We start from the raw sequence: 14,095 nt of genomic DNA, 5'->3' as shown, positions 1-14,095 counted from the left end.
CGTCATGGTGCTCCTAGTTAATTAGCACCTCAATTTGAAATTGCTTATCCATAATTTTGCACCTTCCAACTCTTTCATTTGCTCTATCTCCACATAGCTGAGATATCAGTGCTCCTCTAGGTCTGGCACTTGAAGCATCCTTAGTTTCAACCTTTCCATCATTGGTGGCCGTGGTTTCAGACACACTGGAATTCACTCTCAAAATCTCTGCCCTGAAACCTCTTTCCCCCTTTTAGAACAGCCCTCCTTGACCAAGCTTCAGGTCATCCATCTTAATATCTCTTCATGTGTCAAATTTAATTTAGAATGCTCCTGTGAAGAACTTTGGGACATTTTATCCTAAGTTCTACATAAATGCAAGTTCTTGTACCGGGAGTAGGATATCCAACCCCAAGTCTATTATGTTTTTGTAATATATCATGTATGATCTGAATCCCAGCTGAAAATATTTGCCTTTGCTCCATACATCCTTACCTAATCAAATTCTATGACGGTAAGAGATCTTGATGATTTAGGATTCATCCACCTCTTTGTCCAATGATAAGAACAGGTCACTGGTTCAACAAAAGTCAAAAAGGACATGTCACCAATCATGAAATATAAATAAACAGGATGGAGTTTCCTGAGTTGAGTTTTGAGGGTCAAGTAAGTATGTCTAGGGGTCATTATATGGCAGACAGTTTGGAAATGTCTTATTTATAATACACACAGGGTTACACACAGCCCAAAATATTTAAATCTACCCTCTTAAAAGTTCATAAAGGCAACACAAAACAGTGTGGACATTTCAAATAAAATCTCTCTGAGCAGCTACCCATAGCATTCAATGGCTTATATTTCATCCGTACGTTTATTACTCCAATGAGGAAAAAGATCAAAATTAGGGGCCGTAAATACAAAATAGTCACTAACAAATCCAATAAAAACATTCAGGAGTAATCCCTTTACCCAGCGCGTGGTGAGGATGTGGAACTCCCCACCACACAGGGAGCAGTTGATGGAACTTTTAAAACGTTATTTCACAGGAGGTGGGCGGGCTGTGTCAGTAATTATTTTCCATCCACAGTTGCCCTTGAGAAGGTGGTGGTGAGCCACTTCCTTGAACCGCTGCAGACCCTGTGGTGCAGGTACACCCACAGTGCTGTTAGGAAGCAGCTCCATGATTGGACCCAGTAATAGTGAAGGAGCGGCTTGGAGCATTTGCAGGTGGTAGTGTTCCCATGCAACTGCTGCCCTCGCAGTTGTTAGTGGCAGTGGTCGCGGCTTTGCAAAGGTCCTTCCGAAGAAGCCTTGGTGAGTTGCTGCAGTGCATCTTGTAGATGGTACACACGGCTGCCTCTTGTGTGTCAGTGGTGGAAGGAGTTAACAAAAACTGAAAAATGCTGGAAAATCTCAGCAGGTCTGACAGCATCTGTGGGGAGAGAATAGAGCCAACGTTTCGCGTCGAGATGACCCTTCATCGGAGCTGAGAGGAAAGAGAGGCAGCAGAGATTTATATTATGAGGGTAGGGAGAGGTGGGGGAATTGGACAAAAGGAATGTAAGTGAGCATGCAGGGCTGAGAAGGTGTTGGAAGTGTTGGTAAAGAAGGACTGCTTGAGGAATGTGGCAGTTGTCCTGAAGAAGAGGGGCGTGGGGGGGAAGGGTAGAAAGGATAGCGATAAAATGGAAAATGAGATGAAATGAAATAAAATAAATGGAAATGGAGTGAACAGAAGAGTTCATCCTCTGAAGTGGTTAAACTCAATGTTCAGTCCGGAAGGTTGTAAAGTGCCTAATCGGAAGATGAGGTGCAGTTCCTCCAGTTTGCGTTGGAGTTCACTAGAACATTGCAACAGGCCAAGGACAGACATGTGGACAGGAAAGCAGGGTGGTGAGTTAATATTGAAGGTGGCGGATTGGGTGCCAAGAGAAGATAGAATCATTTAAGGGGAGATGATAAAAGCATATGAAGGAGAAGAAATACAGCGTTATGCAGATAGAATTAGTTGATGAAGGATGGGGGGGGAGAGACTCGAGTGGAGCACAAACAGCATATGGACTGTTTGGTCTGAATAGCCTGTTTCTGTGCAGTAATTTCTATGCAATATATTTATGACTCTAGGTGGTGAAGATAGGATTGCCTTCTAAATGTTTATTCTGGTTCTGTAGCACTCAGTTAACCACAGCGATTTTCCAGCATGTTTTGGGAAAAACTAACTAATGTTCAAGGTTCATTGTGCAGAACCTCCTCAAAAATAATCTTTTACTTTCATTTGGAATGAAAAAGCAGGTCAAACATTCAATGGAACTGTCCTCTCCCTTTGACAATTTCCACAACGCTCCCCCTACCTATGGTACGCAATAATGACATCCCGTCATTGTAAAGCATTTGATTGAACTTGCCAGACAAACAGAATTGGTATTTATTCGCTTGAGAAACCTTGGTGAAGGCTTATCATGTCAGACAATGGAAAGAGAGGAAAGGAGGACCTTGCATTTATATAGCTCCATGTCGCATCCTCAGGTTATTCGAATAAATTACTATAGTACTGAAGGTACTGTTCTGCAGACAAACCTTTTTGTACACTGTAAGATACCACTGTGGTGAACCATAGATGGTTACCACTATGGGTACTGAACCATAGATGGTTAGCACTATGGGTACTGAACCATAGTTGTTCAGCACTATGGGTACTTGTACATATGTTACTGTTGTCACTGTTGGGGTTAGGGTTGGGGTGTTCTACCTGTTGGTATTGTTCTGTGGTACACTCCGGTTGGCTCTGCCTACCTGTAGGAGTATAAAGGTCACTGCACTGCCTGGTGACCCTTTAGTCTGGGATTGTATTGTTAAGCAGTATGCTCCATTCTTGTTACTAATAAAAGCCTTTATTTCCCGGGTACAATCCAGCCTCCCGAGTGATTTAATCGCGCATCAACCACAAACAGCAAATGACTGACTGATTTGCCTTTGATGGGTTATTGTGGGAGAAACATTGGCTAGAACAGGAAATGTTAGGAAAAGAAAACAATTAAAGACCAGTAGAGAAGAGGAAGTCCCAAACTTAGATTTTTAGTTTGCCAGTGGACTGGCAGAGGATGGCACCGTGGCACAGTGGTTAGCATGGTGGCACGGTGGCACAGTGGTTAGCACTGCTGCCTCACAGCGCCAGAGACCCAGGTTCAATTCGGGCCTTGGATGACTGTGTGGAGTTTGCACGTTCTCCCTGTGTCTGCATGGGTTTCCTCCGGGCGCTCTGGTTTCCTCCCACAGTCCAAAGATGTGCAGATTAGGTGGATTCGCCATGCTAAATTGCCCCTTCATGTCCAAAGATGTGTGGTTAGGGGGATTCGCGGGGTAAATATGTGAGGTTAGGGGATAGGGCTTTGGTGGGATTCTCTGTCGGAAAGTTGATGCAGACTCAATGGGCTTCCTTTTGTACTGTAGGGATTCTACAAAAGGGATGACTAATTTGAAGCACTTTGAAATCCTGTGAAAGAAAGAATGGGAGATTCATAACTTAAATATGGTCAGGACGCAGAGTAAGATTGTTTGTATTTTAAAAAGTTACACCCATTTAAATTAGTTTAAATCCCCATGGGGATCCCTGGATTTGTAATGCGTAGGTGGATGGTGGAGCATGTAAATCCTTAACATGCCATGGTCAAAAGTGCACTCAGTGTTAACCTCGCAACATTCATCTACGCTTCATGAAAAATAGCTATAAATATAAGAGAATGCTGCCTAAATATCCTGACTTTTTTTTGGTGTAAATACTATTACAACTGTTAACATTATATATGAAGCAAGCCACTTTAAACATGTAGCACTAGCTAACTGTTTGGGATTAGATATCTCACCCAAAGAGCAAATGACACTTAAACTGCGCAGGAAAAACCGAAGCTCACATAACAAATAAGGTGTGAATTGGCTCAGTAATAATCAGTTCATTTGGGGAATGGCTATACAGCAGGTACTCTTTATTCCCAAGTGCTTCTTCTTTTTCTCTGTATCTAGTTAGCTGCCACGAGGAGGGAACTCCCTTGATGTGATCTCTTCATGCGTCTTCCGAGTTGCTGGTAATCAGGGTTTGATAGTTCTGGCTCAGCCTCAATATTGAGTATGCAGGTTATAGATCAGTTCAATTTGGATAATCATCTCAATTGTGAACAATTGTAAGGATTGGTTCTAGGCGGGTGTTTCAGGGCTGAAGACCTAGTGACCTTGTGTCCTGGAACGTTCAGAAATATCAACAGCTCAATTCCAAATACTCACTCAATTGGGTCAATTGATTAGTAACTGACCATGGTCCACAATATTTCACTATTCAGCAAAATAAAAGTCATGAAATAGACCAGAAATTGTCTTCTTTCATTTCTACTGTTTGAACAAAACATGTTCTAGTTAGCACTGCATCTGCGATACACAGAGAGCTCTTTCTTGATTCATGGAACCTAATGATCCATCCATTTTCAATTTCTACCGGTTCTGGACCAGTGATTTAACACAAAATTCTTTTATCCCTGAAGATAACACAGACAGAGTTTTGTTGCACTTCACTGCTGGGTGCCTGTCATTTGACGGATTAGGTGGTCTTTTTACACACGGGGTTTGCCACATCCAGCAGGCAGCTTGGGTAGGATCCGCGGCAGCATGTGGGCGTTGGAACAGATCTTCATTTCTTCAAAGATTCTTTCAAGCTGGATTAAGGTTTTGAACCTTGAAAATTCTTCTTGGCGAACATCGGAAGCCAACATTTGTTTTCTTCTGTCTCCTTATTTGGTGGATTCCCAGGAGGCAATCCAAGGTGGTTTTTGAGAAGGAAATTAGGTATTTCTACATGGGATCAGAGATATATGATGAAAGGATAAAGCTTCGAGATAGCCTTCATTCTTGCCCTGAAATTGTGTCAATCCCCCCATGCCAGAGTTTGACTCTGGGCAGAGTTACGTGAGCTGCAAAGGGCATCTCGGTTACGACAGGACGGATATTAATGCAGCCTCACGTTCCCCTGCTTTCCCACTTTGGTGCTGCATGCTGGAAGAAAATTACAGTCTGCTTAACTCCGAGACACCAGTTTAATTTTGTTGTGGTGGGTCTTGCATTTTCGGCTTCTCTCGTTCACTGTCGCATGTTTTAAATGTGTACAGCAATCCACAAACAAACCAATCACCTCAGTGCTGAAGGAAAACTCAAAGAAAAGACTGCTCAGTCTCATTGAGTCAGACACCAGTTGTCTGTTTTATGCTATGAAAACTGATTCTGGTGGGTGAGGTGGGTATAGACATCGCCCGTGCAACTCGTACTCTGAGAGCGTGGTTGTCTTGCCACCGATGCCATCTCTTCCTTGCAGCAGAACGTATCTGAAAGTAAATGGACAATTTCATTTATATGTTTGATACCTCTTGAATTTTCCAGCAACTAGGTACTAGGGGTGACACGGCGGCACAGTGGTTAGCACTGCTGCCTCACAGCTCCAGGGACCCGGGTTCGGTTCCCAGCTTGGGTCACTGTGTATGTGGAGTTTGCAGATTCTCCCCATGTCTGCGTGGCTCTGATTTTCTCCCACGGTCCAAAGACGTGTGGATTAGCCATGCTAAATTTCCCTTTAGTGTCAGGGGGACTAGCTAGGGTAAATGCATGGGTTATGGCGATTAGGGCCTGGGTGGGACTGTGGTCGGTCCAGACTCGATGGGCCTAATGGCCTCCTTCTGCACTGTAGAATTCTGTGATTCTATGAGTTTCAGGAGCTTCTGCGATTCAGTAAAAGCGTAATACAGTGGATGTTGGAAATCCAAAATAAAACTCGAAAATGCTGGATAAACTCAGCAGGTCTCACAACATCTGTGAAGAGGAAAACAGAGTTCAAGTTTTGAGTCCATATGATACTTCTAAAGAACTGACGCTAACTTGTGACAATGTTTTCAATCACTACACAGTGAACCTGCTCTAAATCTCTATCCAATGACTTTTCTGTCACTAATGATCGAGAACAGGTTCATTGTATACTGATTGTGAACATTGTCACTGGATATTGATTGAGAACAGGGTCATTGGATAGTGATTGACAGCAGACACACTGGATACTGATTGACAACATGGTGACTGGATAGTCACTGACAACATTGTCACTGGATAGCGATTGACAACAAGCTCACTGGATTGTGATTCTTTGTAGAAGGGTCAGATGGACTCATAGAAACATAGAAAATGGGCGCAGGAGCAGGCCATTCGGCCCTTCAAGCCTGCATCCCCATTCAATATGATTATGGCTGATCATGCACTTTCAGTATTCCACTCCTGCTTTCTCTCCTTACCCCTTGATCCCTTTAGCCACCAGGGCCATATCCAGTTCCCTCTTGAACATACCTAATGAACTGGCCCCACAGCTTTCTGTGGTAGAGAACCCTACAGGTTCACAACTCTCAGTGAAGAAATTCTTCCTCATCTCAGTCCTAAATGGCTTATCCCTTATTCTTAGAAAATAACCCTTAGTTCTGGACTTCCCCAACATTGGGAATATTCTTCCTGCATCTAGCCCGCCTAGTCCCATCAGGATTTTATATGTTTCTATGAGATCCCCTCTCATTCTTCTAAATTCCAGTGAGTACAAGCCCAGTCAATCCAATTTCTCTTCATATGTCAGCCATTCCAGGAATCAGGCTGGTGAACCTTTGCTGGACTCCCTCAATAGCAAGAATGTCCTTCCTCAGATTAGGAAACCAAAACTGCATACAATACTCAAGGTGTGGCCTCACCAATGCCCTGTATAACTGCAGCAAGACTTCCTTACTCCTATACTCAAATCCTCTTGCTATGAAGACCAGCTTTTCTCACCACTTGCTGTACCTGCATGCCAACCTTCGGCAACTGTTCCACCAAGACGCCAGGTCTCATTGCACTTCCCCTTTTCCTAAACTGCACCATTCAGATAATAATCTTCCTTCCTGTTTTTGCCACCAAAATGGATAACCTCACATATATCCACATTATATTGCATTCGCCAAGTATTTTCCCACTGTCAGCCTGTTCAAGTCACCCTGCAGCTTCTTAGCATCCACTTCGCAGCCCACAATGCCTCCCAGCTTAGTGTCGCCTGCAAATTTGGAGATATTGCATTCAATTCTTTCATCTAAATCATTAATGTATATTGTGAACAGCTGGGGTCAGGGCACTGAACCCTGCGGTACCCCACTAGTCACTGCCTTCCACTCAAAAAAGGACCAATTATTCCCACTCTTTGCTTCCTGTCTGCCAACCAGTTCTTTATCCACGCCAATACCTGACCCCTAATACTATGAGCTTTAATTTTGCTCACTAATCTCTTGTGTGGGACCTCGTCAAAAGCCTTTTGAAAATCCAGATACTCAACATCCACTGGTTCACCCTTGTTCACTCTATTGGTCACATCCTCAAAAAATTCCAGAAGATTTGTCAAGCATGATTTCCCTTTAGTGAATCCATGCTGACTTGGATCAATCCTGTCACTGCTCTCCAAATGCTCAGTTATTACATCCTTAATAATTGACCCAGCATTTTCCCCACCACTGATGTCAGGCTAACCGGTCTATAATTCCCGGTTATCTCTCACCCTCCTTTTTTAAAAAGTGGGGTTACATTAGCCACCCTCCAATCCACTGGAACTATTCCAGAGTCTATAGAATGTTGGAAAATGATCACCAATGCACCTGCTATTTCTAGGGCTACTTCCTTAAGTATCCTGGGATGCAGAGCATCAGACCCTGGGGACTTATCGGGTTTTAATCTCAATAATTTCCCCTATACAATTTCCTGACTATTAAGGATTTCCTTCAGTTCCTCCTTTATGCTAGACCCTCTGTCCCCTAGTATGTCTGGAAGGTTATTTGTGGCCTCCTTAGTGAAGACAGATTCCAAAGTATTTGTTCAGCTGGTCTGCTATCTCTTTGTTGCCCATCATTAATTCACCTGATTCTAACTGCAAGGGACCTACATTTGTCTTCACCAGTCTTTTTCTCTTCACATATCTATAGAAGCTTTTGCAGTTTTCTGCAAACTTACTCTTGTATTCTATTTTCACTCTCCGAATTAAACACTTTGTCCTCCTCCGCTGGATTTTAAATTTCTCCCAGTCTTCAGGTTTGCTGCGTTTTCTGGCCAATTTATGTGCTGCCTCTTTGGCTTTAACACTATCCCTGAATTCCCTTCTTAACAGGGAAGCCACCTCCCCTGTTTTACTCTTACGCCAGACAGGGATGTACAGTTGTTGAAGTTCATCCATGTGTCCTTTGAATGTCTGCCATTGCCTACCATTGTCAATGTCTTAAGTATCCTCTGCCAGCCTATCCTAGCCAAAGCACAACTCATACTATCAAAGTTAGCTTTCCTTAGTCTCAGACTTAACTGTGTAACTCTCCATCTTAATGAAGAATTCTACCATATTATGGTTACTCTTCCGCAAAGGACCTTGCACCACAAGGTTGCTAATTAATCCTCTCTCATACACAATACCCAGTCTAGGATGGCCTGCTCTCCAGTTGGTTCCTTGATATATTGGTCGAGAAAACCATCCCTTACACATTCCAAGAAATCCTGCTCCATCGTATTGCTACCAGTTTGGTGAGCCCAATCGATATGCAGATTGAAGTCACCCATAACTGCTGTACCCTTACTGCACGCATCTCTAATTTCCTGCATGATGCCATCCCCAACCTCACTACTACTGTTTGGAGGTCTGTACATAACTCCCTCAAGCTTTTTTTGTCCTTGATGTTTCGCAGTTCCACCTATACAGATTCCAGGCTAATGTATTTCCTTACTATTGCGTTAATCTCCTCTTTAATCAGCAATGCTACCCCACTCCCCTTTCCTTTCCATCTATCTTTCCTGAATACCCCTGGATGTTGAGTTCCTATCCCTGGTCATCCTGGAGCCAGGTCTCTGTGATCCCAATGATATCATAACCATTAATGACTGTCTGCGCAGTTAATTCATCCACCTTATTACAAATGTCCCTTGCATTGAGACACAGAGCCTTCAGGCTTGTTTTTTTTAAATGGCATTTATTGCCCCCTTAGAATTATGATGTAATGTGGCCCTTTTTGATTTTTGTCTTTGGTTTCTCTGCCTTTCACTTTTCCCTTTACTGCCTTTTGTTTCAGTCCCTACTTTACTTCCCTCTGACTTCCTGCATCAGTTCCCATCCCCCTGCCACATCAGTTTAAACCCTCCAAAACAGCACTAGCAAACCCTCCCTCTAGGACTCAGAATGTTAACTCTATTTCTCATTTCACAGACGCTGCTAGACCTGCTGAGCTTTTCCAGCATTTTCTGTTTTTATTTCTACAATTTAGTTCCCTTGGCACTGGGCTAAATATCAGGTATATGGGTGCATAGATCATAGAAACCCTACAGTGCAGAAGGAGGCCATTTGGCCCATCGAGTCTGCACCGACAACGATTCCACCCAGGCCCCATCCCTGTAACCCTACATATTCACCCTGTTAATCCCGCTAAGTTACGCATCCCGGGACATGAAGGGTCAATTTAGCATGGCCACTCCACCTGACCCGCACATCTTGTGAGAGGAAACCAGAGCACCCGGAGGAAACCCACGAAGACACGGAGAGAAGATGCAAACTTCACACAGATAGTGACCCAAGCCGAGAATCGAACCCAGGTCCTTGGAGCTGTGAGGCAGCAGTGTGCCACCATGCCACCCAGTATAGATCAGATCAACCTACATGATGCACATTTAGCATGATTTTCAGTCTCTGCAAAGCTTTAGGGTAGGGAAAATTAAATTGTAAAATTTACCGGGTGGGCCTGTACATTGAAAACCGTTCTCTCTGGACCTGCAAGGGCATCGCTCCCTGCAACCTCAGCAACAGCCACCTCCAATCAGTGCTTCTGCTGAGCTGCTGACCCTCTGATTGGACTGGCTACTCAGAGAGGCTGGTCCTGTTCTTAATTGGATGGTGGTCCTGGCAGCAGCCAATTAAGAAGCTGCTACCAGTAAAATCACTCTGCCATTGCACCATTCACCCTTGTGGGCTCAGGAATGTATTGGTCCTGATGGCTGGGCCTAAACCAAGCCGGTATTATTCTGGTCAAAGTATTCATCTCATCTCCATAAGATTTCTTTTTTAGGGTCTAATTGCCTACCACCTTCCTCCCCCCTCCCTCCTTTGGCTACCTTCTTCCTATTTATATGTTTGTAAAAGGCTTTTAGGCTCTCTTTCATGTTAGCTGACAACTTATTCTCATAATATTTCTTTGCTCCTCTATTCCTTTTACGAGATTTCCTGTGTACTTTGTATATTCTACATCCAGCTATATGACGTAATGTCATAAATTTCCATTTTAAAGTTGATTTTAATTTCTTGGTTTTCTTATCTAGAAAGCTCCAGCTTTGTATGACCTTCCTTTCTCCCTTGTGGAAATGTACCTATTCAGTACGCAAACCATCTGTTCATTGAAGGCCTCCTAGTGTTTTATGACTGCTTTGCTTGCCAATTTATGATTCCAATCCACCTGGCCTAAATCATTTTCTAATTCACTGAAATGAGCCCTCCCTCAGTTAAGTATTTTTCAATTTTGATTTTTTTTGTCGTTTTCCATAACTCTTCTAAACCTGATGATATTATGATTATCTCCTATCCTCCCCACAAAATGGCCCTCCATTGAAATATGCTCTACTTGCCCCTCCTTCCCGAGAATTTTATCCTCCGCTGCTTCTTTCCTCTTTGGGCTAGAACACATTGATCAAGAAAGTTCTTTTGTTATAGCATCTCTCTGTAATTTGCCTGCAAATCTGTTCCTTTAAGTCTCTCTGTTTTGGGCCTGTACTATACTCCTTTATTTTATTTATTCGTAGGACATGGGTGTCCAGAATTTATTGTCCATGCCTAGTTGCCCGAGAGCAGGTGAGAGTCAACCACATTGTTGTGGCTCTGGAGTCACATGTAGGCCAGACCCGGTAAAGACGGCAGATTTCCTTCCCTAAAGGACATTAGTGAACCAGATGGGTTTTTCCAACAATCAACAATGGTTTCATGGTCATCAGTAGATTCTTAATTCCAGATACTTTTTTAAAATTCTAATTCCACTATCTGCCATGGTGGGTTTCGAACCCAGGTCCCCAGAACATTAGCTGAGTTTCTGGATTAATATCCAGCGATAATACCACTAGGCCATCGCCTCCCATTCCAGTGTAATAGTTCTGCTCCTGTTGATGGTTGTAACCAAACAGCTTCTGCTTTTGACCCCTCGACTACACCTTGCATCTTCAGTGCGATGAGTGTCTTTATCAATGCTGCCAGTGACTCCCTCTCCCCCTTTTTCCTTCCTGATCTTTCACGAGAATCTGTAGTTCGCCAACCTTATTTATCACACAAATGCATTTACAAATATGCACTCGAAACCTGTCTTCATCTGCTCCTCATTATCCCCCGCTGACTGATTCCCATGTTTCTGATCTATTCTTTGCTCCAGTGCTATTTTTCTCTTCCAGTTCTCTGTGCTTGTTGAATTTCCTCAAATTTCATATGGAGGCCCAATCCCCTTAGTTTAAGCACTTCTGCCTGACACCAGTGAACCCACCCGAATATTGATCTTAGTTCCATTGGTGAGTAACGTATCTGCCTTCACTGCTAGAATTGGCCTCTGTGCCCTAGCAATCTGAAGTTCTCCTTCCCGCACCATTTCTCCAAGTGCGTTAATTTGTCTCACTCTACTATTCCAATACTCATTAGCATTCGGAGTAATCCAGAGGTAATTTCCTTTGAAGTTCTGTTGATAAATTTCCTCCTCATAGAATCGCTTCAGTGTAGGAGAGCCCATTTGGCCCATCGAGTCTGCACCGACTCTCTGACAGTGTATCTCACCCAGGCCCTCTTCCCACCCCATTTCCATAACCCTACATATTCACCATGACTAAGCCAGCTAACATATACATCTTTGGACACTAAGGGTCAATTTAGCATGGCCAATCAACCTAACCTGCACATCTTTGGACTGTGGGAGGAAACTGGAGCACCCGGAGGAAATCCAAGCAGACACGAAGGGAATGTGCAAACTCCACACAAACAGTCACCCAAAACTGGAATCGAATCTGTGTCCCTGGTGATGTGAAGCAGTGGAACTAACCACTGTGCCACCATGCCACACTTCCAAACTCTTGAAACACTGCCTTTAAGACCTCAACCTTTTTGCTTTCTATGCGATTGGTTCCCACATGGAGCACAGCTTCTGATAGTTCCCCTCCCCTTTCAAAATATTCTTCACTCTTCCAATGATGTCCTTTACCCTGTCACCAGGGAGGCAACACATCACCTGGAACATCTGTGGGTGGTTACTGAAACAACCATGGTTAATGAAAATCAGATAGCCATGGTCAAGGGCAAGATGGCTATGACGGGGTCGTAATGCATCTCACTTTGTGGTGTAGACAGCTCTGATTCAATTTAAAGGACACTGGATGGTAGAGTAGATAGTGCGGTGGTCTGAGCTGTTCAATGCTGTGAATCCAAGCAACGGCTTCCTCTTTCTACTGGTAATTTGAAATAAGAATGGAAAGTTTTAACCTTACTTTAAGTAGATCGAGACATATTGTTAGGAAAAAAAGATAACTTCACATGCTGTAATTGAGCTGGAAGTTTGTGCTCCTTAACATGCGATGTCTGATTGTGCCATCTATCAATTTCTGCCACACAAAATGGGTAAACTTCCTACGCAGCTCTGCAACGAGTGATAAAATCAGGTTTTGCTCTATGTTCTAGTATAAACCACCAAGGATAATTCAAGGTCTGTGTGTTTGAACATAGAGCCTATCATGATGGAGTTTTGTAGTGAGTCAGCACAAAAATATATGGCACATGTATGAAAATCAGCCTCTAGCAGCGGGTCGGAATTATTTGCAAGTCAGTTCTCATTTTTTTGTGTTCTTATTTCCTATATTTTTGAACTATGAGCCCCAATACATTAAGCTAATCTGGCCAGTGCCAATCAGAGAAATTGAGGTTGAATTCACATTTCACACTCCGCCTAATTTTAAGCCCCTTTGAAGTCAATGGAGCATAAGAGCGGGAGGGGTGATAAACAGGCATCTACCCTTTCCTGCCCAGGTGGGTTAGGTTAACAATGGGAGTCACATTTCTGAAAATCCAGTGGGCAGTCAACATTGAGAACGATTCAATGTATCAAGTTAACACATGTTGTAACTTGAAGGAACAAGCAGTAATTGTGAATAGAAAAGCATGTTGTCTAAATGTCAATTTGTGGCGCTTCAATATTAGAAATAGCTATTAAGGTCTCCAGAGACTCGTTCTGTCATTATGTTTGGATTACATCTTGTGAATGTTCAGTATGTGATTGGCAAAATCACAGCAGATACAGGGTGTATGAGTAATCTTTTGTTTCCTTCACCTGAATAGAGTTCTCAACCTATCACTGACAGATTATTGAGGCTCACAAAGCCTGTAACACTTCATATCTAATTCATCATTTTCCCAAGTGCATCTTTCCTTCAAAACTTGCTAAGCATTTCTCTTTTTGTGCTACCATAGATCCAAGCACACTATTCCACGTGCCCTTCTTTCTCCCTGCATTCTATGTAAGGAATATAGGAACAATAGGCCATTCAGCACATCAAGCCTGCTCCACCATTCATCAGCTAGGTCATGTTGACTGTCTATCTCACTGCCACTTCCTGCAACGTCCTCATATAGAACAAAGAACAAAGAAAATTACACAGGAACAGGCCCTTCGGCCCTCCAAGCCTGTACCAACCATGATGCCGACTTAATTAAAACCCCCTACCCTTCCGGGGACCATATCTCTCTATTCCCATCCTATCCATGTATTTGTCAAGACGCCCCTTAAAAGTCACTACCGTATCCGTTTCCACTACCTCCACATCTCTTGATGCCATTCATATCTGGAAAGCTATCGATTTCTGTCTTGAACATGCTCAGTGATTGAGCTTCCAGAGCTCTCTGGGGTAGAGAATCCCAAAGATTCATCACCCTCTGAATGAAGAAATTCCTCCTCGTCTCAGTCTTAAATGGCCTATCTCTTATTCTAAAGACTGTGTCTCATGGTTCTAGACCCCCCAGTCAGGGGAAACATCTTGTCTA

The 14,095-nt window shown here is 43.3% G+C and overlaps 1 protein-coding gene across 3 annotated transcripts in view; it reads right to left on the bottom strand.

Moving 5' to 3' along the window:
* Positions 1 to 5,204: 5,204 nt before the first annotated feature.
* LOC144496069 (corticotropin-releasing factor receptor 2-like) overlaps positions 5,205 to 14,095 on the bottom strand; it is a 254,440-nt gene continuing 245,549 nt past the window's right edge. For all 3 annotated transcript variants that reach the window (XM_078217024.1, XM_078217026.1, XM_078217027.1), the window contains one exon: positions 5,205 to 5,345. In XM_078217024.1, the coding sequence (XP_078073150.1) occupies positions 5,205 to 5,345 (141 nt within the window). The remainder of the gene's footprint in view (positions 5,346 to 14,095) is intronic.

The sequence above is a fragment of the Mustelus asterias genome, chromosome 7 (assembly GCF_964213995.1).
Source record: "Mustelus asterias chromosome 7, sMusAst1.hap1.1, whole genome shotgun sequence".
NCBI lineage: Eukaryota > Metazoa > Chordata > Chondrichthyes > Carcharhiniformes > Triakidae > Mustelus > Mustelus asterias.
Note: the sequence above shows the minus strand (reverse complement) of the source record. Positions and strands in the feature narration are given on the sequence as shown.